This window comes from Dasypus novemcinctus, chromosome 24 (genome assembly GCF_030445035.2).
Source record: "Dasypus novemcinctus isolate mDasNov1 chromosome 24, mDasNov1.1.hap2, whole genome shotgun sequence".
Lineage (NCBI taxonomy): Eukaryota > Metazoa > Chordata > Mammalia > Cingulata > Dasypodidae > Dasypus > Dasypus novemcinctus.
Window position 1 is genome coordinate 48,370,292 of NC_080696.1, and position 26,095 is coordinate 48,396,386.

General features: G+C 44.1%; 2 protein-coding genes across 3 annotated transcripts in view; one reads left to right on the forward strand and one right to left on the reverse strand.

Moving 5' to 3' along the window:
- TOMM34 (translocase of outer mitochondrial membrane 34) overlaps positions 1-26,095 on the reverse strand; it is a 54,020-nt gene that overhangs the window by 3,953 nt on the left and 23,972 nt on the right. The window contains exon 7 of one of the 2 annotated variants that reach the window (XR_009183243.2): positions 167-346. Coding sequence is in view for 1 of the 2 variants with exons in the window: in XM_004463705.4 (XP_004463762.2) it covers positions 24,312-24,443 (132 nt within the window). In the remaining variant the exon portion in view is untranslated. Of the gene's footprint in view, positions 1-166; positions 347-19,885; positions 24,444-26,095 lie in introns of those variants that run through there. The other variant, XM_004463705.4, reaches the window with a different exon arrangement.
- PABPC1L (poly(A) binding protein cytoplasmic 1 like) overlaps positions 1-26,095 on the forward strand; it is a 45,949-nt gene that overhangs the window by 1,949 nt on the left and 17,905 nt on the right. The window contains exons 2-14 of the mRNA XM_012527266.4: positions 225-418; positions 6,550-6,665; positions 8,454-8,593; positions 8,749-8,843; positions 11,569-11,706; positions 17,662-17,757; positions 20,929-21,195; positions 21,763-21,853; positions 22,459-22,587; positions 23,109-23,215; positions 24,099-24,192; positions 25,275-25,405; positions 25,876-25,950. Of these exons, the coding sequence (XP_012382720.3) occupies positions 225-418; positions 6,550-6,665; positions 8,454-8,593; positions 8,749-8,843; positions 11,569-11,706; positions 17,662-17,757; positions 20,929-21,195; positions 21,763-21,853; positions 22,459-22,587; positions 23,109-23,215; positions 24,099-24,192; positions 25,275-25,405; positions 25,876-25,944 (1,667 nt within the window). The 3' untranslated portion in view covers positions 25,945-25,950. The remainder of the gene's footprint in view (positions 1-224; positions 419-6,549; positions 6,666-8,453; positions 8,594-8,748; positions 8,844-11,568; positions 11,707-17,661; positions 17,758-20,928; positions 21,196-21,762; positions 21,854-22,458; positions 22,588-23,108; positions 23,216-24,098; positions 24,193-25,274; positions 25,406-25,875; positions 25,951-26,095) is intronic.

Consider the following 26,095-nt stretch of genomic DNA (forward strand, 5'->3'; position numbering starts at 1 on the left):
CTCATGTGGCCACAGTGGGGAGGTGAATGAGAGCTTAACTGGAAGGTGGGAGGAGCATCATACACATTAATATTTTTCTGCTTATCCCTCTGAAGCCTGCAGGCTGTTATCTCAGGTTGACCTAGACAGTGACTTTCTTGGCTCCCAGTAAAGAAGGATGGCTCACCTTGGGGCTCATGGAAAGAAAATCCCTTTAAGCTGTTTCTTATTCTCCTCATGTCCAGCGGAACGGGCGCTGGACACAATGAACTTTGAAGTGATCAAAGGCCGGCCCATCCGTATCATGTGGTCCCAGCGAGATCCAGGACTTCGCAAGTCAGGTGTGGGCAACATCTTCATCAAGAACCTGGAGGATTCCATTGACAACAAGGCCTTATATGATACCTTTTCTACCTTTGGAAACATCCTCTCTTGCAAGGTTAGTGCACGTCTTTAGGGGGAATCTGTGTCATATACCTGCATGGTAGAGAGATGCCAAAAAGCCACCTTATTTTATAGTTTACAGGGTCCTCTCTGCAAAGCTCCAGGTACAACAAACACTTGAGTGATAGCTGTTAATTTTCTCTTCATAGTATGGTCAGAGGTTGTCTGTATATCAGTTAGCTCTTGCTGTGTAACAAACCACCCCAAAACTTAGTGGCTGTAAACAATAGCCATTTATTTTGGGCATAATTCTGCACTTGACAATTTGGTCTGAGTTCAGCTGGAAGGTTCTTCTGGTCTTGGCTGGGCTCCCCCCATGTGCCCACTGAGGTTGGCTGGATAGTGCTACTTCTGGGGATTGGCTGGCAGGCATCTGGGCTTTCCTCCCTATGGTCTTTCATCCTCCAGCAGGTTAGCCCAGGCTAGTCTTACGGCAAATGCAGGGCTCCAGGAGACGAGTGGAAACTCATCAGCTTCTCGAGGTCTAAGCTTGGAACTTGCACACAGTTACTTCCTCTGCATTCTGTTGGCCAAATCAAGTCACAGGGCCAGCCCAAATTAAGAGTAAGGCCCCACCCCACTCAAGATGGCTGAGTGTGATGCATCAGGCCCCCCCAGAAGCTTTAAACAAGCAGCATGAACTGGCAGAAACATCTCTCAAAGCTCCAGAAGATAGATAAGGACTGTAGTAACAGGGTGAGCACCAAATCAAGATAAAGCTTACTTAAAAGCAGCTCCCCCATTCCTCACTGGCTTAGTGGAGCCAGTCTGTGCTTTCAGTGTGCATCCCTGTTCCCAATTCTGGAGGTAGCAGAGTAACCCTACTAGAGCATGTTTGGCCCAGTCTGTCTGGTAGTGACCTGTGGGACTCTGTCCCAGAATTTACCCTGCATGTAAAAGGCAGTTTATTGAAGTCTGCTACAGAAGAAATGCAGTAGGAGAGTAGTGAAGTGGCTGCCGAGGCCAAGGGATCACTGGCTGTGTAGTGTCCTGGACCATGAGGAAACTGTTTCCTAGGGAAGAGGGAACATTCAGGCCCTTGTAAACAGGGAAATTTCTGTGACTACTTGCCATGCCCAAGACAATATGCATGTGCAGCAAAACTCAGAGGCCCCTGTGCTTTGGCTTGGGGCTTTTCTCTAACCCATTGTGTAGATAAGCCCTGAAAGAGAGCACTTGCACAATTCTATCTCTGAAGACTGGGAAAGGTTTCCTTTATTATTTTTGTTAGTGCCTGGCAATCAAGGAAGGCTATGTCATAACAATAGGTGGATACAAACTTAGGAAACAGCCATCAACTATATAACACATTGAAATATCAAAATGTCCAGGAGTGGGTATAGCCCAGTGTTTGAGCACCTGTTTCCCATATACGAGGTCCCAGGTTCAATCCCCAGTACCTCCTTTAAAAAATAAAAAATAAAAATGGCCAGGTCTCAACAAAAGTTTATAGAACATAAAAAGCAACAGGAAGCTATGGCCTAGGCAAAGGAAAAGACTAAAACTATCAATGAGGTGGCCCATACTAGACATATATTCATACGAGGCATACATTCATACTAGGCATATATATATTTTAAAAGGCATTAAATATGGTCAAAGTGCTAAATGAAGACACTGATAAATAATAGAAATCAGAAAACAATAAGTGAACACAGATTATCAATAGAGATAAAAATTGTGAAAAGGAACCAGAGTTGAAGAACACAGTAACAGAAACTAAAAATTCCCTAGAGGGATTCAACAGCAGATTGGAGCTGGTAGAACAAAGAATCAGAACTTGAAATTCTGAGGAATAGAAAGAAGAAAGAATGAAGAAAAGTGAACAGTGTCTGGGGAACCATAGGATACTAACAAACTTATTAAAGTATTCAAATGTATTCAAAGAAATAATGGCTGAAAACTTCCCAAGTTTAATGAAAGACATGAATACATACATTCAAGATACCCAACAAATTCCAAATAGGATAAATCTGAATAGATCCATACTGCAACATAATATAGTCAAACTGTTGAATGCAAAAGATAGAATTCTAAAAGTCACAAAAGAAAAGCAATATGTCATGTAAAAGGGGCCCTCAATAAGATTAAGTGCTGATTTCCCATCAGAAACCACGGAGACAAGAAGGCAATGGGATGACATATTTAAAGTGCCAAAGACAAGGAAGTGTCAATAAAGAATTGTCTATCCAGCAAAATGCTCCTTCAAAAACAAGAGTGTGATTAAGGCATTCCTTGATAAACAAAAGCTGAGGGAGTTTACCACTAGACCAGATCTATAAGTGATGCTTAAGAGAGTTCTGCAGGTTGAAAGGAAAAGACAATAGACAATAGATTAAAGCTGTATGAGTGAAGTTCTCCAGTGAGGGTAATGACATGGGTGAATATAAATGCCAGTACTTTGTATTTTTGGCTTGTACCTACATTCTTGACTTCCTACAGGATTTAAAAGGCAAATGCATAAAATGTAATGGTAAATCAATGGTTTTACTTTACTCAGTGAATAAATATGTACCTGTGACAAGAACTATTGAAAGGTAGGGGACAGAGGGATATAGGAACATAGTTTGTGTATTCTGTTGACGTTAAGCTGGTATCAAAGCAAATAAGATGGTTAAAGACTTAGGATAAAAAAAAAAAAAGACAACAAAGATAGAACAGACATTTGAAAAAAAGAGAAGACTTAGGATGTTAAATGTAAGCCCCATGGTAACTACAAAGAAAATATTGGGGAATATGCAAGCTCATAGAGACAGAAATTAGAATATAGGTAGCCAGGAGCAGAGGGTAGGGCGTAGGGGGAAGGGGAGTTAATGCATAATGGGTTTCTGTTTGGAGTTTTAGTAGTGGAAGGTGGTGAGGGTATTGCGATATTGTGAAATGATTGATCGATCCTCTTGAATGGTATGCTTGGGAGTGGTTGAGATGGGAAAAACTTGTTATATATATATATGTTCCCACAATAAAAAAAAAAAGGAGAGAGAGAGAATAACTAAAGGGACATTGACAGTTAAATGCAATACATGATCCTGGATGGAACCTAGCAAGGAAGGAGTAAAGATACAAAGGGACATTAATGGGACAAATGAAAAAATTAAAACATAGATTCTAAGCTTTATATCAATATTATATTTCTTGGGCTTGTTAACTGTGCTAAAGGCAGTTACATAAGTGAATATTCTTATTAGGAAAGTACATGACATTATTAAGTGTTCAAGGAGCAGGACCTACACTCAAGTGTATGACCTACACTCAAGTGTTCAGAAAATGGATTGGTAAGTCAGGTAGTTAAATATGATAAATAGCAAAATGTTAAAATGGTGGATCTGGGTGTCTGAGGGTGGGATAGAGGTATGTTGGAGTTCTCTCTATGGGGTTTATATTATTTTTGTAACTGTCTGGTAAGTCTGAAAGTATTTCAAAGTAAAAAGTTAAAAAATAAAAAGATAGAGGCATTCTAGGGCAAAAGGTGTAGTATGGGCTGGCCATTAACTGGGCCATCACGGCAGTCAGATAGCCACACCTTGTTTTTCAGACTATTCCTTTTCTAGAATGGAAGCTCCCTTAAATCAGTGATGTTATTCTAATTCACCACTGTATCCTAATAGTACCTAGAATAAGACCTGGCATGTAGTAGGTGCTCAGTTAATATTTGCTGAATAGATGGATGTATTCTCATTTTGGAAGGACTCTGATTATTTCTTTTACTTTGAGAATGCAGCAGTTGAGGTCAGTGAGGTCAGTGAGGGCCTGACCAGAGGGCTTAAGCCTGGGTATTTGCCTCTAGATTTTATGAGGATAGTTGGCCAGTTCCCTGCAGCCTTTGGAGTGTCCACCCTTCTGGGGAGGATAAGGGGAGTGATGGTGGCCTTGGGTCAGGACTCGTATTTGAGCACTTATTATGTACCAGGCAGAGAATTCCTGAGTTCTTAGTTAGGATCACAACCCCTCTGTGAATGAGGGGACATCCCCATGATTCAGAAGAGCAAACTGAGATGTGGAGAGGTATGGAAACTTGCTGGTGGGTTTCAGTGGTAAAGAGACAGTGCTGTTTCCTGCCTTCAGCTGTGTGCTGAGTTCTTAAAATAGTAATAGCGGATTTAAGAAGTGCTCTCAGTGCACTAGGATTTCTGCATACATGGCTGCACTGAATTCCCCATATCAGCCCCTCAAGATGTAAATGGTAGGATCCCTGAGTTATATTTGAGGACACGTTGGTAGAAGAGGCGGGGGAAGGAAGGTAGTGGCAAAGCTAGGATTTGAACCAATGGATTTGCCAGCTTAGTTGAAGCTAGGTTAACAGGGAACAGTATGTCTTTCCTTCTCATTCAGGCCTTGAGGTTTCCTGTGGGCCACTGAAGATTGGACAGAAAGTTCTGCATGGCTCGGGCAAGTCTTTGCAGGCCTAATGAGGCTCCATCGTGGGCCTGGTTAGATCCAAGGTGAACTGTGCAGCCCCTACTCTCGAGGAGCTCCCATGCTTGGTTGGAGATAGACTTTTAGGAATACCAAGAAATGGCTCTGAGGGCAAAGCATAGTGATCTGAGTAGTCAGAGGCTCAGGAAGGAGAGAGCCCTGTGGCTGGTGGGAAAGGGTTTCTGTAGCACAGTGGGAAGAGGACTAGACCTGGAGCTGGGCCACCAGAGTACAGGTCCCAGCCCACGGACTTTTAGGCATATAATTTTTGGACCTTGGGGCCAAACTTCCTGGGTTCAAATCCTGCCTCCTGTACTTCCTGGCTATGGGTCCTTGGGCCAGTTGTTTAACCTCTCTGAACTTCAGTTTCCTCTAAAAGGTGGCAGTGATAGAACTTAACCTCATAAGGTTGTTGTGAAGATGGACTGAGTTAATCCATGTATAGCCTTTGAAAGGGTACCTGGCACACTATAATGCTTCTAAGTGGTAGCTATAATAATCATAAAAATAACCATATCTGCTGGCTGGCTGACCTTGGACAAGTCATTTATTCTTATTTTTTCCCAAATGGGCAGCTGGGCTCAGAAATTTAGAATTGCCTGGAAGGTTCTTATGGCAACTATAACAAGATGAGTGCAAATAGTCACTGAATAGTCACTGAAACAAGCTTAGTGGTCTTAGTCCTTGGTTTGGTAAGAGAGGAAGGAACTGTATGAACTAGAAAGTCCTTTCCTTTTCCTAAGTCTGTTCTTCTGACTTGAGTCAGGAGGGTTCCAAAATGAGAATAGGATGTTTGCATGTCTTTTTAAAAATTGAAACAATTTTTTTTTTGAATAACACATGAATTAGTAAAGTCTAAATGATGCACATGGGGGTAAAGTAAAAAAAAGAAAGCTCTATCCCTTTAATTTTCAGCCTTAGTCCCCCAAAATAATTGCTGTTTAAAAATATTTTAATTGATTATTAACAAATAATTTAATTGATTGTTAACAAAACAATTGTTAACAATTTGAAACAATTAACAATTGTTAACAAAACAATTTGAAATTGTTTCGAAACTCCCCATGTGTTAATGCCTATTTTATCCCAAATGGGCCTTTTTTTAAAAAAAAATTTTCCCCTCTTAAAATATACCTTATAGATAATTCCATGTCAGCCACAAAGTCTACCACTTTGTCTTCAGCCACAGGTATATAGTAGACTAGGGTAAAGCTACGGTAAACTTACTAGTCCCCTCTTGGAGGGTACTCAGGTTGTTTTTAATTTGCTGTTAGAAACTAGGAAGTGGGGGGGGTATATGGGGACCTCATATTTTTTTTAATGTAACATTTAAAAGAAAATAAAGAAGAAAAAAAAGTACACTGAAATAAAGGATTAAATAAAAAGGAAAAAAAAAACCCACTAGGATGTAGAAAAGAGTGTTTGAATCAAATAGTTTTGCCCATTGCTTTAGGAAGATAATTAAAAACTGGTCTCTGGTATAGATGAGACCTGTGTTCAGTCTGAAGGCTCTAGCCTTTCTTATTCTGTGATCTTAAGCAAGTGACTTAAACTCTCTGAGCTTGGGTTTCTCATCTGTAAAATGGGGCCACTGTAAGTGTGACGTAGGACTGACTTCACATGCACATGCGCTCAGATAAATAGTCACTATCACCTTTACTTTTTTTTTCTACGTGACGCCTCTGTTGGCTGCTCTCCCTTGTGGCCCAGGTGGTGTGTGACGAGCATGGCTCCCGAGGCTTCGGCTTTGTCCATTTTGAGACCCACGAGGCTGCACAGCAGGCTATCAGCACGATGAACGGGATGCTGCTGAACGACCGCAAAGTGTGAGTGGCCGGGCCCAGAGGAGGGGCCAAGGCTGAGGGACAGCATCATGGTACCTTCAGTGGAGAACTGGCATTGCCTGCCACTGTCAGATGGGCGCCAGGCCCTGAGCAACAGACAGTATGCTTCCTGGAAGCTCAGTCTTTCAGGACTTACTTCCTCATGTAAAAATTGGTTGATGCTGGGGAGAAGATGTAGCTCAGTTGGTTGAGCACCTGCTTCCCATGTATGAAGTTTTGGGTTCAATCCCTGGTGCCTCTTTTTAAAAAAAAAAAAAAATTCGATTGGTACTATACTTAGAGCAGGGATTCGTAACCTTTTTTGTTCCATCAACCCTTTCCCAGAATGTAGCGGCAGATAGTATTATGACACTCAGCTAGCATGGGGTCTAACAACTACTGTAATTTTGAAGTATGGATGAGTGTAAGCGATTTTTTTGAGATATGCACTAACAGTAATGTGATATGAAATGAATACTACTGTGGTTTATTGCATACATTCATAAGTAAAGGAAATGCTAGATTACAGATAGAGGTCAGAGAAAATAAAGATAAGTTGATTTCTTTAATTTTTAATTTTTTTTCAATTCAAGTTCACAGACCCCCTGAATGAGTTAGAACTACCCTGCCTTAGAGGATTGTTCTGAGTAGTAAATGAAGTGATGAGTTTGAAATTCTAGGGGGAATGACTAATGGCCAGGTCATCACTGGGCTTCGTGAATTCATTTCCAGCCTTTTCGGCCTGGCGTGACTTTTTTCCCCTTAAGCCTTTTGTGGTGTTTCATGGGATTTCGGATGGGAAGAAAAGTAGGCCTTCTACCTTCATTAAGTTTGGTATCATTCCCACTTCAGAGATGCAGATGCAGGAGAGAATCTGCTTCTGGCAGCTCCCTTCCCCCAGATTTGAGTCTGCCATCATAGCTGGGTGCTATGGGAGGAAGGAGGCTTTGAGTTGAGAGATACATTGAGTCTTTTTTTGCCTAGGGTTTCTTAGGGAAGGTTCCTCTCAACAACACTGAATCTTGGCAGGCTTTTCCCAATTATCAGAAGCATGGTATCTTTTTCAGTTAGCATTTACTCAAGTTTGCCCTTGCCTCTCAATGTTTTTAATTTTTAAAGCTTGGTACAATTTGTTTGTGCTAAATGTGCCACAGATAGAATATTTCTTATGCTTGATTCCCAACCCCACCCCCTCCTTATCTACAATACTTTCCTATATATGTTTATGAGAATTTGGAAGTTACAATTTTTTAAATTGTATTTAAGTGATTTTCAGTCCCTCCCCAATGGAACACTGGCATGAACCGTGTCTGGTTTGCTCACCACTGCTTCCCCAGTGCAATCCAATACATATTAAATAAATAAGTGAAGCCCCACGACCTGAATTGATCCCCAGTTTTGCAAGAATAAATACTGAGGCCCAGAGAAGTTAGGTAAATTTCCTAGGGTCATGCAGAGCCGGGATTCAGGCCCTCATCTGTCCAGTTCCCAAGTTCTTGCTCTTATCTCTTGAGCTCTCAGCTGCCTGATGTACAGTGGGAGTTCTGTGCAAGAATAGAACAAATTAAGTCTCCTTTACTTATATTGAGGTCACGCTCTGGAACATACCTTGGCTGCTGGAGGCAGCTGGGCTTGGATGTTCTCCATCTAAGGAATATTGCCCTACCTCTTTTCCTGATGAGGCATATGGAACCCTGGGAAGGGCATTGATTTCCCCAAGTGGCCCAGAGTTGCTGGGTGGGCTGGGGTTGGGATATCATGTGGCTGCCCACCCTGTTGGTATGTCCACAGCTTTGTTGGCCACTTCAAGTCCCGACGGGAGCGGGAGGCAGAGCTGGGGGCTCGGGCCTTGGAATTCACCAACATCTATGTGAAGAACCTCCAAGTGGACATGGACGAGCAGGGCCTGCAGGACCTCTTCTCCCAGTTTGGTGGGCGTGTTCCCCAAGGCTGGGGGGGGGAAGAGGTCCATCCTTTCTACCCCCACCTCCAGGTCTGACTGGGGCTCCCTGAGGCCTGATGGGAAGGGAGGGGAACATCCTGGGGCTTCCCATACTCCCCTCTGAGCCAGGTTGGCCCATTCCAGGGAAGATGCTAAGTGTGAAGGTGATGAGGGATGACAGCGGTCACTCCCGGGGCTTTGGTTTTGTCAACTTTGAGAAGCATGAGGAAGCCCAGAAGGTAAGAACTCTCTACCGCCCTGTTCCAGAGGGGAGGCACCAAGCCAGGACTAGGAAGAATGGAGAGCCAGCAGCAGGGGCTCAGCTGCCCATGGAGGGGGGAAGAAAGTCTCTCCCTAGCCTGGGCCTAGAGGAGTGGGACAGTCCCATAAGCAGCCAGAGCCCTTCCTGGTTGTGGTACAAAGCCAGGAGGCTTCATCTTCCTTTGGTTGTGATTTACCCCCTGCTCCTAAGGAGAGCTGGCTCCTTTTTATAGTGTCTTATTGCATGAGAGTTTGAAGAGGCCTTTGAGGCAGTCCAGTCTTTGAATTGATGTAGGGGACTGAAGCCAGGGAGGGAAAGTGCCATGTTATTTATTGCTTCCAGGCCTTTGTAATAAATAACATGAGTTTTCTTGGAATGCTTCCCAATTCCTATTTACCCCAGTGCTGTCTAAGAGAAATATCTTGTGAGCTACAAGGGTAACCTAGAATTTTCCAGAAGCCACAATAAAAAGGAAAAGTAAAAAAAGTAAAGTTAATTTTAATAATGTATTTTATTCAGCCTAATATATCCAAAGTATTATCACATCAACATATAATCAGTATAATTACTATTGAGATATTTTACATTCCTTTTTTGGTATTCTCTGAAAGCTGGTACTTACAGCACATGTCAATTTGGACTAGTCACAGTTCAAGTGTGGCTAGTGGTTGTGGCTGCATGTGGCTAGAGGCTGCCATTTTGGATGGTGTTGCTTCAAACTATTTAATTCTTGCTCTTTGGGTCTCAGCTTATACTTTACCTCCTCCAGGAAGCTGCCTCTTCTTCTTTTCACACACTTCTGATGAGGTGCCCTTTCTCTGCCTTGCTTGCCATCATTAGCACAGATAACTGTGTATAGAAATGGGGGGAGGGGCTGTGTCTCATTTCTCCATTAAATCTCTAATACCGTACCTACCAATATGGTCCAAATAAGTACTTGCTTAACAAGTGAATGGTCCCGGGTCACACAGTTAGTGACAAAGTTCGGATTAGAAAGTCATACATGGTCTCCCATCATAAGACCCTTTCCATGGCCACCACCTGTTAAGATCATTGGCTATGGAAGACCTCAGTTTAGGGTGGTTTTTTGCTAGAGTCCTGGATCCTGGTGCCAACCTGATAATAGCCACTCTTTATTCAGCACTTCCCATGGGCCGAGCACTGTGCTGAGTGTTTCACATACATTTTTATCAGTTTTCCCACCATTGTGGACTCTACTGCAATTAGCCCTATATCAAAGGTAAGACACTTGAGGCTCCACAAGGTGGCAACTAGTAAGAGAGAGAGACCTGGGATTAGAACCAGGTCTTTCTGAGTCTGGAGCTTTGCTCTTATTTAGATGGGTCCTTTGTGTGTGCCCTTAGACAGATCCCACCCTTTCTTTTCTTTTCTTTTTTTTTCATTTCTCTTCCCCCCTCCCCCCACCCTAGTTGTCTGCTCTCTGTGTCCATTTGCTGTGTGTTCCTCTGTGACTGCTTCTATCCTAATCAGCAGCACCTGGAATCTGTGTTTCTTTTTGTTGCGTCATCTTGCTGTGTCAGCTCTCAGTGTGGGCGGCGCTATTCCTGGGCAGGCTGCATTTTCTTTCATGCTGGGTGACTCCTTATGGGACGCACTCCTTGCGTGTGGGGTTCCCCTATGCGGGGGACGTCCCTGCATAGCAGGGCACTCCTTGCATGCATCAGCACTGAGCATGGGCCAGCTCCACACAGGTCAAGGAGGCCCGGGGTTTGAACCACAGACCTCCCATGTGGTAGGTGGTCCTACCTTGGAAGTGGCCAAGTCCACTTCCCCCCACCCTCTTTCTAGGTTTTAGTTTCCTCAGCTATAAAATGACAAGCTGGAGTAGATGGGCAAAGTTATGGAGGTCCATAGACTCCAAGATCTTAGAGACTTCGGTAATAGCCTTTAAAACTATTATAGAACAGTCAGTGTTGCATATTTGGGTAAAGAAGAAAAAGTCATCGTGCGAAAATAATTAGTAATGAACTGACCACTTTAGTGAGTCTCTCTTCAAACCTTTCCCCTAACTATCTAATCCTAACCAGTGACTCAATATTCACATGACTCTGCCTTTTGTTGAGTTTTGCACAAAAGTCATTGCATCTTCAGTCCATTGTAAACCAACTGTAGAAAGGTTGCCAAGTCTTGTAGAAGATGCTACTGACAATCATGCAATCATAGCCACTGACAGATTAGGATCTGGCAGAACTAGGCCAGTTAAATGAAGAAAAGAAAGATCAACAGGGGTTATGACACAAATGTTTCATTTAAAATTTTAAAAAAACAAGCCCTCACAGTTTAGCAAAAAGGATTCTTGGTGCTGTGAAATCAAATATGATGTGAAGGATGTCGATTATGCTGTCATGCAATTTTGAAAGAATTATGCTTGCCCTTTGTTTATTTAATGAGTGTGTGCTTGCAGTTAGAACCTAAATTTTAAATATGGGAAACTTTCCAAGTTTGTTTCACTTTTCAAGATGGAGCCCTAATTCCTTTTTTTAAAAATCGGCAATATACTCTCTTTTGTCCCTCCTCCCCATTTTTAAAAATTGGATTCACTTTAAGGGTCTCTTTCCTAGTACTAGTTATCCTCAGCTAACAAGGCCATCCTGGTTTCTGAGTGGCCCCTTCTAGGCACAGAAGATGGGACCAGAGGGCAGGGTGGCTCCCAAGCACTCCCTTTCCCCTTCTCCCGGCAGGCTGTGATAGACATGAACGGGAAGGAGGTGAGTGGGCGGCTGCTCTACGTGGGCCGGGCCCAGAAGCGGGTGGAGCGGCAGAGTGAGCTGAAGCGCAGGTTTGAGCAGATGAAGCAGGACCGGCTAAATCGTTACCAGGTGAGGGTCAGGCTCTTGATGCAAACATGTACGTCTACAGTGCTGAGAATGTGACTCTTTCCTCTAGCAGTTCCGTTTCCAGGAATTTGGCTCGTGGCAGGATCAAATGAGCACTGGGATGGTCTTCAATGCCTTATTTTTTAACAGTGGAAAAACTGGACACAACCTAATTGCCCATCTGTAGGGTTTTGGTTGGGGGTGCTATTGGCCTTTTGGTTGGGATTATCCTTTGTGTGGAATGATTTAGTAACCCTTAACCCCCGCTCAACCAATTCCAGTTATATCTTCCAGTCATGGACAACCAAAGTGCCCTACATAGTTCCAAATGCCCCTAGGGAAAGCACTACTCCCAGTTAGGATTATTAGGTCAGATATGTTACATCTAAAATGAAAATGTATAGCCAGTAAAATTAATAAATTGAAATTAATATTGTAGACCAGTGGTTTAACCTTTTTTGGGAAATGAACCCCTTTAAAAATTCAGATAGAAGCTATAGATATCTCACGGAGATGTGTGCATACGTACGTGTGTGTCACATATTGGTAGCTCTCAACAGGAGGGGTGGTGAGGATTGAATCTTATCCCTCTAACAGACACGTTCAGGTCCCAGCCCCTGTCCTGTGGGTGTAAATAGGTCAGTTTGTAAATAGGATCTTTGAAGACCTTGTTAGTAAAGGTGTGCCCAAACTGAATTAGGGTGGGCTTTAATCCAATATGGCTGAAGTCCTTATAAGCGCAGGAAATTGGACACAGAAAGAGAAGCCACAGGGAGCAGCCAGAAGCTGAAGTCAGTGAAGAGAAAGGGGAAGATGCCGCCATGTGCAGTGCTGTGTGACAAAAAAGCCAAGGAACCCCAGAGATTGCCAGCCGGCCAGAATTTACCAACCTCAGGAGGAAGCAAGCCTTCCGGCCTCTGAAACTGTGAGCAGTAACTTCTTGTTATTAAGCCAACTCACTGTATGGCATTTGTCTGAGCAGCTAAGAAACAAACAGTTTCTGGTACTGGAAGGTGGGACCCTATGACAACTGTATAAAAATTTTGGAAATGACTTTGGTATTGGGTAATGGGTAGAGACTGAAAGAAGTGTGAGGTGCTAAATAGAAAAAGCCAAGGTTGCCTTGAAGAGACTGTCAGTGAAAATAGAGATGTTAAAAGTACTTCAGATGAGGCCTTACAAAGAAACGATAGGTGTTATTGGAAACCAGAAGAAAGGTGATCCTTGTTATAAATATAGTGGCAGAGAACATGGTGAAATTGTGTTCTGATGTCCAATGGAAGGCAGAAATTGAAAGCGATTAATTTGGACATTTAGTTGAGGAGACTGCCAAGCATTGTTTGGAAGGTGCAGCCTGGTTTCTCTTGTGGCTTATAGTAAAATGTGACAGCTAAGAGAGAAGATGAGTACTGAACTCCTGATCATGAAGAAACCAGCAGTTAATGGCTTAAGATTCTGAGCCTATCCAGATAGTGTGCTCTGAGATGAGGGCCCAAAGCAGCTCTGTCAGGGACCTCCCTGAGCTTCTGGGACAGTCCTCGCATGAAGGTTTAACCAAACAACCCTTTGCTGAAGAGGGTGTGGCTGAACATGGATCCCGGCAGCCTTTTCAGGGGAAGTCAGGATTGGAAATGCAGTTACCCAGGAAGGATCTGGGGAAAGTTCTATGACTGATGGTTTGGACCCACTTGAACTGTAACTAAAGCCTACAAGATTTTTTTGTTTTTTGTGTTTTTTTGGTGCAAAAAAACCACTGCTGTGCAGCAGAACCACTGCCAGCCTGGAGTAAAAGGGACAGAAAAGGGAAGAATTGAAGGAAGGACTTCAGGTCAGAACCATGGAAGCAAAGGTCTGGCCTGAAAAGGTCCCCTTGGGCCAAGAGAACTGCCCACGTGTGTGAATAGGGCAGGTCGCCCCTGTGCTTGGAGGGGGTGGGCATTCAGGGAGAGCGCTGCCACCCCAGTGCTCGGAGATGGTAGGGCCCTGTATCCTGGCGTTTACAGAGAGCCCGCCTTAATTCCAGTGCTCAGAGAGGGTGGGGCCTTCAACCCCAGGTCTGGGGGGAGCATGGCCGCAGTGCATGCACTTGGAAGGGGTGGTGGGGCCCAAAGGACAAGACATTGATCCACAGTTGGCTCTCAGACCTTGAAATCTGATGGTGTTCGCCCTTCTGGATTTTGGACTTGTTTGGGACCCATGATCCCTGATTTCCTTCCAATTTCTCCCTTCTGGAATGGAAATATATATCCTATGCCTGTCCCTCCTTGTCTAATAGAAGCAGGTAACTTGATTTCTAGGTTTCACAGATCCATCCAACAGAGAAATTTTACCCTAGGAATATAGTTAAAAGGGAACATTTTAGGTCATATATGTTACTAGAATAAAAATCCATGGGACTGTATAACACAAACAGTGAACCCTAAGGTAAATCATGGACTATAGTTAAAACTATAGTATAATTATAGTTAATGGTAAAATAAAAAATGTGCTTTCAATTGTAACAAGTGTACCATTCTAATTCAAGGTATTGATAGAATGGTACATAGGACACCTGTATTTTATGCATGATTTTTCTGTAACTTATCTAATTAAAAAAATAATAGTGCTGAATACACACACACACATAGTTTTGCACATACAGCATTTTCAGGGGGTTTGTAGATTTAGAAGAAAAACATGTATGATATAATCTGTGGAAGCAGGATATTAAACTGTACAACTGTGTGATTCCCTATTCTGTTGTATATCTGCACATTTTTGTGTTTGGGTGATCTAGAAGGAGGAAAACACAGTACTGGAGGCAGCGATTGTGTGACGGTTAGGAGCACAGACTCTGAAGTTAGAATGTCTACATTAGTCTTGTGTCTGCCATGTATGAGCTCAGTGATCTCAGCACTTTACTTAATGTGTATGTACTTTAATTTTATCAGCTGTAAAATAGAGATAAAAGTTCCTCTCTCATAAGGTTGTTGTGAGAATTAATAATTAAAATGGAAAAGGCCTTAAAGTGATCCCTGGCACCAAATTTGAGTAACATGCCTAAGGTTACTCAGCTGGTCCACGGTGGAGTGGTAACATAAATATATATATTTATATATATATATATATATATATATTTTTATATATATATATATATATATATATATATATATAACAAGTTTCCTCTTTAACCATTTAGTGTATGTTTCAGTGGTATTATAGTCACATTGTTGTGCTATTGTCACCACTTATTACCAAAACTTATCACCCCAAACAGAAACTCTGTGCCCTTTGAGCTTTAACTCTCAATTATGCCCTCCCCCTTTAATCTTCCTGTCTTTGTGAATTTGCTATTCGAGATTATTCATGTAAGTGGAATCCGACAATATTTGTCCTTTTGTATCGTTTACTTCACTTAGCATAGTGTTTTCAAGGTTCAGCCATGTTGTAGCATGTATCAGGGCTTCCTTTTTTTCCCCCGCTATCTCTCCCCTTCCCCCGCACCCCCCACGGTTGTCTGCTCTCTGTGTCCATTTGCTGTGTGTTATTCTGTGTCTGCTGTATTCTCTTTAGGAGACTCCAGGAACCCATCCTGGGACCTTCTGGAGTGGGAGAGAGGTGATCATTCTCTTGCTCCACCTCAGCTCCCTAGTTTGCTGTGTCTCATATTGTCTCTTCTCTGTGTCTCTATTTTTGTTGTTGCGTCATCTTGCTGTGTCAGCTCTCTGTATGGGCAGCACCACTCCTGGGCAGTTTGCACTCCTGTGGGGGGCTACACTTCTTGCACGGAGGGCACCCCTGTGCGGGGTGACACTCCTTGCATGCAGCAGCACTCCATGTGGGCCAGCTCGCCATACAGGCCAGGAGGCCCTGGGTGTCGAACCCTGGATCCTCCTATATGGTAGGCGGAAGCGCTATCCTTTGAGCCATATCAGCTTCCCAACTTCCTTCCTTTTTTAGCTGATTAACATTCCATTGCATGTATATACCACATTTGTTTATCCATCCATCAGTTGATGGACACTGGATTGTTTCCACCTTTTGACTGTTGTGATTAATGCTGCTATGAACATTGGTGTACAATTATATGTTCTAGTCCCAGGATTCAATTATTTGGGGTATATACCTAGGAGTAGAATTATTGGATCTGATGTTAATTCTGTATTTAACTTTTTGAGGAACTGCCAAATTATTTTGTTCAGCAGCTGTACCATTTCACCTTCCCACCAACAGTGTACAAGAGTTCCAATTTTTCCACATACTAGCCAAAAGATGTTTTCTGGCTTTTTATAGTCATACTAGTGAGTGTGAGGTGGTATTTCATTATGGTTTTGATTTACAGTTCACTAATGACTATTAATGTTGAGCATCTTTTTATGTACTTATTGGCCATCTGTAGATCTTCTTTGGAGAGTGTGTATTCAGGTCCTTTGCTCACTTTTAAAGGTGGGTTGTCTTTTTTTTTTTTTTTAATTGAGTTGTAGGAGGTTTTTTCCCAACATATTCTGGATAATAAACACTTATGAATTTCAAATATTTTCTCTTATTGTGTTGGTCATCGTTTCACTTTCTTAGTGATGTCCTTTGCACAAAAGTTTTTAATTTTGATGAAGTCCAGTTTATTTTTTCTTTTGTTTTCCATGGTTTTGGTGTCATATCTAAAAACTCATTGCCAAATCTAAGGTCATGAAGATTTTCCCCTATGTTTTTTCCTAAGAGTATTAGCTTTTTATTTAGATCCTTAATCCATTTTGAATTTTTGTATATGGTCTTAGGGGTTCTTTTGTTTTTCTTCCATGAGGACAGTTTTCCCAGCACCATTTGTTGAAGAGGCTATTCTTTCCTCCATTGATTTTTACTTGCCACCCTTGTCAAATCAATTGGCCAGAGATGTTTTTTTCATGGACTCCCAGTTCTATTCCATGTCTGTATGTCTATCCATAAGGCAGTACCATACTGTTTTGATTACTGTAGTTTGAAGTAAGTCTTGAAATCAGAAAGTGAGTCCTCCAACTTTGTTCTTCATTTTCAAAATTATTTTGACTATTTAGGGCTCTTTGTAATTCCATATGAACTTCAGGATTGGCTTTGCATTTCTGCAAAAAAGGCTGCTGGGATTTTGATAGGTATTGCATTGAATCTGTAGATTGCTTTGGATAGTATTGACATATTTACAATATTAGGTTCTGGTCCATGTGCATGAGCTGTCTTTCCATTTATTTAGGTCTTAATTTCCTTCAGAGTGTTTTGTAGTTTTTAGTATACTAGTCTTCCACCTCCTTGGTTAAATTTCTTCCTAGGCATTTTATTTTTAGTTGCTATTGTGAGTGGAATTTTTTTTCTTAATTTCCTTTTTGGATTGTTCATTGCAGTTTGTATGTATAAATACAGTTTTTCAGTGTTTATCCTGTACCCTGCAGCTTTGCTAAATTCGGGTATTCTATTAATTTTCTTGTGGATTCTTTGGGACTTTCTGTGTACAGGGTCATGTCATCAGTGAATAGAAATAGTTCTTTCCAATTTGGGTGCCTTTTATTTCTTTCCCTTGCCCAACTGTTCTCGCTAGAATTTCCAGGACAGTGTTGAGTAGCAGTGGTGACAATTGGGCGTCCTTATCTTGAAAGTGAATGTAAGAGCTCTGCCTAGTATGGAGAGCTAGGTTCTGCCCTGGTTCTGTGCCTTTACATGCTGTGTACCTTGGGCTTCCCTCTTCGGGACCACCTATGAAATGGGTAAAAATTTGTGGGAATGCTGGGAGGAGTGCAGGTATATGCAAACTGCTGTGGGGTTTTGAAATTGTGAGGGCTGCAGCTTCCAAGAGATGGGCATACTGAGTGGTAAGGTGTCTGGGCTCTGTGGGAGACCGAAAGCAGGAGGCTCGGCTGGCAAGACTTCCATGTGTCCATGTCAGCCCCTCACTTTCCCCAAGACAGGCTGGGGCTAGGGAAGGGGACATCTAGCAGTACCCTTTCCTTCCAGGGTGTGAACCTGTATGTGAAGAACTTGGATGACTCCATCGATGATGAGAAACTGAGGAAAGAATTCTCTCCTTATGGAGTGATTACCAGTGCAAAGGTGAGGGCAGGTGTGCATCTCATGGGGACAGCCTTCCTCTCCCATCTTGTGACCACCACCATGTATCCAGGGGCTTCAGGGAGTCTGTCCCTTTGGGGTTGTCTGACCCAGATGGAGCCTGGTCCATTTGCAGCTTTATTCTGGGCTGGATGGGGAAAGGGTGGGAACATAGTCCCATTTATACAACAGACTTGTTGGGGCTTTCTATAACCTTTTCATTCATCATTCATTTAGTGAGTGCCTTCTGTATGCCAGATTCTAGAAATTCAGATCTCAGTATTTCCATTGACTTGTGTTGTCTGGCCTCGGCCAGTGACATAACTTCTTCTGAGCCTCAGTTTCCCCATCTGGAAAATGAAAGGATTGGGCTGCATTGTTCTTCATTAATTCTTCCCCATCTTTTGAACCCCTACCTACCCTACTAGGCATCTGAGATGTGGCTACTACTCAAAAGCTTTGTAACCTGGGGCAGGAGTCTTAACTTTTGAGCCTCATGTATAAAATGATGTGGTTGGACTTGATGGTTCTTAGTCCTGGCTGCTCATTGGAATCCTCTAGGAAGCTTCTAATATAGATGCCTGGGTCAAGCAAAATGAATGTTAAGTCTCTGGGGGTAAGGCTTAGGCATTTTATTTTTAAAAGCTATGTAGATGATATTTAGATGACCCAATGTTTGTTCATTTCATGCTTGAGCACCTGCAGTTTTTACCAGGCCTTCTGGAGGCATAAGGAACAAATCAGATGTGGTCTTGCCCTCAAGTAGCTTAATGTCTATTGGAGAAGTCAGACATATCACTAACAACTGTATTTTAAGAAAGAAGGGGTAAGAACTAGAGGCAGACTGTGAGAGCTTGGTAGAACAGGAAGGAAGCCTTGGAAGAAGAGGCAGTGGAGGCAACATTTGACTTGGCTGTGACTGTAAGAAGTAGGAAGCTGCAGGTGGGAATGGGGAACTTTCCAGAGAGTGCAGTGTGGGTGATAAGGCTGGGAAACCATGCATGTGATGTGCTGGCTGGGTTCTTAGGAAGTTGTCTGTAAGTTTTCTTTTTTGGAATCTAATTTTAAATGTCATTCAGGGAACCTGGTATTTGGAGAAGAGGTTATAATGTTTTTTGAGTTATGGACCTTTAGGAAAATATGACCAAAATCTGTGGGACATATAAATTAAGCATCAGTAAATTTGATTAAACAGAGAAGTGGTAGGCTCTTTCCAGGAAAATGCACACATCCTTGGTGTAGTGCTGTGGTTGAAAGCTGAGATTTTAAAGTTCATCAGACCTAGCTCTAAATCCCAGTTCTACCAGCTGTACAACCTCAGGCAGGTTACTTTGCCTTTCAGCCCATTTGACCCATTTGTAAAATGGAGCAATATAACCTACCTCTAGAACAGGGATTCTTAACCTTTTTGGCCCATGGACCCCTTACTAAGTCCACACTGTCTGTGTATTATTTAATAAATGTATCATACCTACACCAACACATTCCCACAAGAATGTTTTTTTGAATTTCAATTCAAGCTCATGGACCCCTTGTTAAGAACCCCTGCCCTAGAGATAGCCTTATCTCCACAATTCCTGTGGAGGCTGTATGGAGGCTGCACCACTGAGTGGTGAAACAATGATTGCTATAATTATTAGTCACACAAATTGCATGTAATTTCAGAAGATTCACTGACTTCCAAGTAAGCATTTCTTGAAGAGAATTTTATTAAGTCTGGATGTCTTAGAGTTGCAGAAAACCCGAGGGTGATTTGATAATGAAGATTTTATATAGTTTTCACAGATCTTTATATGTTTTTATTTATATAAAATAGGGCAGTTATGAAAACTAATTTTTTACTTTTTAAATTTTAAATTTTAAATTTATTTCTATTATGAAAATTAAATGTTAATGTGTGAGTGTTGAGAACACTATGAAATTCATCGTAAGTTCTGTTTAAGTGTGTGTTAGCTATATTAGTTGTAGCTATATATCTTCTTGTTTTCTTTTTTAATTATGTACTAACAAGCTCTGGATCATTTTTTTTGCCAAGGTCCCTTTGGCAGTCTGTGAAGCCTTCTGAGAGTATTTTTAAGTGCATAAAATAAAACTCATAGATTATTGAAACAATTATATTAAAATATCAAAATTAGTGTTAGCAATATAAGTACATAATTTATTAAATAGGATCTAGCAAAGTAGCAATTAGCATAAATATTTTGAGATCAATGTGATAGGAATATATGATTTCTCTCGGTGACAGAGTCACCGACATGGATAATACTATTATATTTTTTGTTGTCCACATCCATAATAGAAAGAAATGCTAAACTTGAGTTAGAGCTTAGTGAAAATAAAGATGTCATGTTTTTCCCATCCAAGTTATCAGACCCCAGAATTCTATCCATGGACCCCAATCCTAATGGATAGCAAACTGTAACTTAAATCACTGGTTTAGAGCATAGGCGCTAATAGGGCAGTTTTGTTGTTTTTTTTTACTATCTCATCTGTAGTCCTATGGCCAGTGCCTTAAGGCTTTAAAAACAAACAAACAAACAAATGCAGTGTGGATTGGCTCTTGGAACAGAAAAAGGACTAGTGGGAAAACCAGAGAAATCCAAATGAGGTCTGGAGTTTAGTTAATAGCAATGTCAGTGTCAGAGTTTTGACAGATGTACTGTTGCTAATATTAGGGGATGAGGGATGAAAGGTATAGCAGCTCTTGGCACACCCCCTTTGCAACTTTTCTATATGTCTAAAATTATTCCAAAATGGTCATGGGCGGGGGGTTAAGAGCCTCTTCCCCATCTTCCTGAAGAACCTGGCTCAGGGCCTTGTAGAGGCAGTAGCTTGATCAGAAAGGTGTATTGTGTTCAAGTCCTACCTGATGTACGACCTGCCAGCTGGCCCTGGACAAACAGCTCTCCTGAGCTTCCCTTCCCTCACCTGTGAAGTGGGAGTGGCAATACCGCACTCATCAGTGTTGTGTATAGGGTAGGGTGAGAAGGCATGAAAGCATCTGGCGTGCAGTAGGCCTCAGTAAATGTGGGGTTGATGGTACCTCCCTCCATCACAGATTTCCCTGGGAGCCTGCTGAGGGCCCCTGAGCTCTGCCCTGGGGGAGGAGGGGAGCACTGTCCCTGGGGTCTTTTTTCCCCACCCCCAGCAGCCCTTGTCTTGTCTTGCTTTTAGGTGATGACAGAGGGTGGCCACAGCAAGGGGTTTGGCTTTGTATGTTTTTCCTCTCCAGAAGAGGCGACCAAGGCCGTGACAGAGATGAACGGGCGCATCGTTGGCACCAAGCCGCTGTACGTGGCACTGGCCCAGCGCAAAGAGGAGCGGAAGGCTATCTTGACCAACCAGTACATGCAGCGCCTCTCCACTGTGCGGGCCCTTGGTGGCCCCCTCTTGGGCTCCTTCCAGCAGCCCACCAGCTACTTCCTGTCTGCAGTGCCCCAGGTGACCACCTGCCCACAACTGCTCCCCGCCCCCCATTGCTCCCCAACAGCCAGGTAGAGTGGCAGGCTGAGAGCTCCATGGGCGAACGGGGCTCCCCGGTGTGCCGCTCCTGGTCACTCATGAGGCAGGCCGCTTGACCCTCTTAAGTCTTAGTTCTCCCTCTGTAAAACGGGGTTAACGGTGTTGCTGTCAAACAGCATTTCCCAATCTGAGATTCATGGCTACTACTTGGAGAAGGTTTCTCTGTATTCAAATAAGTTTGGGGAGTTATTGTATTAAATGAAGCCTACTTTATATTTTAACATTATACATTATTCTACCCTAATATGCCATTGTGCACTCTGACTTTCCCAAGTGGGCATAACGTAGGCAGCATTTCTCCAACCTAGAGGGTCACTTTATGTGAGATGCCTGCTTCCTTTTCCCCTGGATGTTCATGCCCTGGTAAGCATGGTTTGGGAAAGGAGCTCTTGCAGTCTAGTGGGAGCCAAAGGCTATAAGCCACCTGCAGTGGGGTCTCTGAGTGGGTGCAAAGCCCTTCACACCGGGTCCTCTTCTCCCACACAGCCTCCAGCCCGGGCTACATACTATGGTGCTGGCCCCATGACACCCGTCCAGCCTGCCCCCAGGTGGACAGCCCAGCCACCTAGACCTTCATGTGAGTGAGCAGCCTGGCCCGTGGGTGTGGGCCCCCTGGGGCAGTGTGTAATGTAGCAATGAAGAACACAGGCACTGGGTCAAACCTGGCTCTGCCCCTTCCCAGAGCATGAATTTAGCTCTGGCTAATGTTACCTCTCTGAGCCTCAGTTTCCTCTGTGGGCTTGAAGCAGAAACACAGTACTGGGTCCCTAAAAGACACTAGAAGTAGATGGTATTGGCTTTATCCAAAGACTTGTCTGATTTGTGACTGAAAATTCTTACAAAGCTGATAAGGTGAAATCCCCTTGGCCATATTGTCAATGAATGGCCCCTCTCTGTAAAAGTGGAGTTCCCGCTGACTTGAAATGGTCTTGGAAGACGGAGAGGCATGGTCATGGTGCCAGTGCATCTTGGCACCCTGGGCAGATATGAGTTGGCCTTATAACTGCAGATTTCCACCTCCCCATCCCTGGCGTTGTGGGACTGCCCGACTAGACTATTTCACTCATCTTCCTGCTATTACCTTTTTAGTTCCCCTTCCCATCCTCTGGACCCTGCAGGGTGCTGAGTGCCGTTCTGCTTCTGCTGCCCTAACCTTTCTCTTCATATTCTCCCCACCACAAGCCACCTATCCTCCAGCTGCCTCAGTAGTCCGGCCCCCAGCCACGCCTCGGCGCCCGTTGGCCCACAGCAGCAGTGTCCGGCAGGCCTCCACCCAGGTGCCACACCCAGGGCCCCATAATCAAAGAGTGGGTGAGTGAGGGCAGGGCCAAGAGGGATGGGGTATGAGGAGGGTGGGGCAGGGGCTTGCAGCAGGTCCCTGTTGGGGCTAGTACTGGAGGGGAGTTGGAAGCAGCTTCCCTGGTGGCCTTGTCATATACCCTCTTGGTAAGCAAAGCCAACTTTGGAGGCATGAAGCGTAGTAGTTACCTTGGACTCCAGAGTCTGAACAGATATGGTTCCCGGGGCTCACTTATTCTTGTGGCCTTGCCAACTGCTGTGTCTGACTTATCCTTAAAACGGGATAAAACAGTACCCCCATTTTGTTGTGAGGATTAATGAGATCACAAATGCAAGAGCTTAGTATAGTACCTGACCTAGTAAATACTGCAGTGGCTTTGAACAAGGGCCTCTGTTCCATTGTCTGGCAAATGCTGATGTATCCGCTGTGTGCCAGTCCCATGCTTGGTGCTGGGGATTCTGCATGAATAAGGCAGACCCGGTCCCTGCCTTAGGTTGCTGCCAGTCCCTGACATCCCTGCTTATTTCTACAGCCAACATTGGTACCCAGACCACAGGACCCAGTGGGGCAGGATGTTCTGCCTTGAGCCGGCCCCTCCTGCAATACAAATATCCCTCGGCAGGACACAACACCCACCGGGTAATACGGCTGACCCTCCCTGCCCTCTCAGTCCAGGATCTGGGTGGCCCTTTTCAGAACCTCAGCTAAGGTGTAGGCCTTCTCCTGGCTGTAGTTTTTTTCTTTCTGGCTTTTCTTGGCTTGTGACACTTCATTTATCAACGTGTACAGTCAGTAACAGATCACCCATACTAATGGGGGAAAGAGGGCCAGAATTATATTTCATTAACTATGACTTGCTTTGCCTAGGTTATTAACAAAACTAACATGGATTTCCTTGGTATTTGGGTTGTGCAGCAAGGAAAGGTATTCTAAGAATCTACGAGTATAAAGGGATGTGATTAATCTGTAAAACAGAAAGCTGAAAATAACTACTGCAATGAAAAAGATGGAAATCTGTCTCACCTCCTTCACTCACCCCCTTCACTCTCCCCACCACCTGCCAAAAAAAAAGTGTCAAGTTCCCAGCATTATCATACTCTGTCTAGAATGTGTAAACTTCAAACAATATCTTGAAAAAATAACAAGCAGTCTTTAAAGAGCAAAACACTTTCAAAGTTACCAAGATGCAAAAGGGTCAGAAGTGTACTGGGGATGTGGCCATAAAGCTACTTGGTAAGAAAGTGCTTGATTTAGCACAAAGCAATTAGTGAAGAGTGTGGCTTTCATTTGGCAGTATTCATCAGGAGCTCTCGCACCATGAAATGCTTCTAAGAGTGTAGCTTTATCTTCTAATCCACCATGCCGTTAGGGACTCTACCCCACTTGAGCTTCCAGACCTTGCTCCTTGCTCCTTTCCTCCAGTGAGCCTTCCTGGAAGTCTGTTGTTTGCCTGTCAGGTAAGTGCTTCCAGCCCTTGCCCACCTGTGGTGGTGAAGGGCTGTGTCCCCGGCACCATGTCCAGGTCTTGGAGCCTGCCATGAACATCCTTGGACAGGAGCCCCTGACGGCATCCATTCTGGCTGCAGCACCACCGCACGAGCAAAAGCAGATGATTGGTGAGTGGCCAGTTCTCCTACTCTGGAGCAGCAAGAGGAGGGGCTGAGAGGTGGCTAGGCTGGTGGCAGACACCCTGAGTGAAGGTCAGGAGAAGAGGACAGGACAGGGTCCAGCTTTGTCATTGACCAACCTGCTGGGTGAACATGCATAAGTTGTCTTTGAGCCCCTGTTCTCTGATCTGAAAACACTGGTCAGACCAGATGGTTCCAGGGTTTCTTCCAGCTCTATTGTTCTCCGACCTTAACGTATTCTGAAAGAGACCCAGATGTGGGGAGATCAGGGGCCAGAAGGAGAAAGGAAAAGGTTTAGTCTTGGGTTCCTGCCACTCTGTGCACCTCTGAGTGGAAGGAAGCTGTGCCAAGGTTCATTAGTCTTCTAGTGCCCACTGCAGGGAGGTGAGGAATAAGTGTGTTAAGCGAATGCCATTCCCCACGGGGCTCTGAACTCCTTTTGAGTTCATTTCTATCCCCAGTGTCTGACAAGCCCTGGCTAAAAGTTGCCACTGACTGTTGAATGAATGAGCAAGGCCACTAAGATCTCCAGATCTTCCACTAAAGGCCCCCATTGTCACCACTCACTGTTCAATTTACCTGGGATGTTGCTATCAACCCCAAGAAAACTTCTAAGTGGGTTTAATGGAGACGGAAGGGTTAGCTGGTAGTTCTCTGTAAACATATTCTCCTCCTCAGGGGAAGATTCCCCCTCCCGCCCCCACCTAAGATCCCCTCTCCCAGCTGGAGCCCTCCACACATAGCTGAGATGGGCTGACCACCACCATTAGGCCCTGCCAGCAGCAATACCTCATGGTGGAAGGTGACTTTATCCTGATAGAGAAACTATCTTTGCTCAGACCCTATGTAGATCACTTCCTGTGTAGGGTCAAATCTGACTCTTCAAACTATCCTCTAAGGTGGGGTTAGTCCTTCCCCTTTATGGTTAGGAGAGAAGCTCCCAGTAAGTTTAAGTGATATAGCCTGGAAGAAGCAGTTCTGGACAATAACCCAGATGTTCTCACTGCCCCATGCTGGGGTTCCTGCCACACCAGGGGTGTGCGCAAGCCAGCCAAGGTTGTTCTGAACAGGTGAGCGTCTATACCCCCTTATCTTTGGTGTCCATGCCCAGCTGGCTGGCAAGATCACAGGCATGCTGCTTGAGATTGACAACTCGGAGCTGCTGCTCATGCTGGAGTCTCCAGAGTCCCTCCATGCCAAGGTAGGCCAGAGCCTGGGCAGCAGGGGACCTTGACAGGACTGAAGGGGACAGCCAAGGACGAAGGTATCTCCTAGGCAAGCTTAGTGGCCAGCTGGTCTGCCAGCTGAAGTTGAGCTTTTGGCTAATGCTTGACGGTCTGCTGAGTCTTGGAGTGGAGGGGGCCTTAGCTAAAGTCTGCTGCTTTCGCCCCTCAGCAGGTGGATTACCTCTGTGCAGCTCCATAGGCAAGGTCTGGCTGCAGGGAGCTGTGTTCAGACTCTGTAAGAGTGAAGTTTCTTTTAGCTCCCAGCAGCATACTTCTGTCTTGAAGGTGACACTGGATTTGTCATGAAAGCTTACAAACAGCAGGCAGATTACAGCCCTGCACAACTGCTGTGGAGGGAGGGGAAGCACTGTCTCTAGCATGCTCACTGATGCAGGGGGAGGACAAGGCTCTCCTGCCCCAAGCTCCTCCTACCTGTGCCCCACAGATAGAAGAGGCGGTGGCAGTGCTGCAGGCACACCAGGCCATAGAGCAGCCACGGGCGTACCTGCCTTGAGACCAGGTGGGTATGGTGGGGAGGAATGGCGACAGAAGCGGTTGTGCCCAGGAGAAGCTGTAAAGAACGGGCAGGGACTGGCCTCCACACACCCAGAATCTTAGCATGTCACTGGCTTTCTCTGGAGCACCAAGTGGGAGCTTGAGGGAAA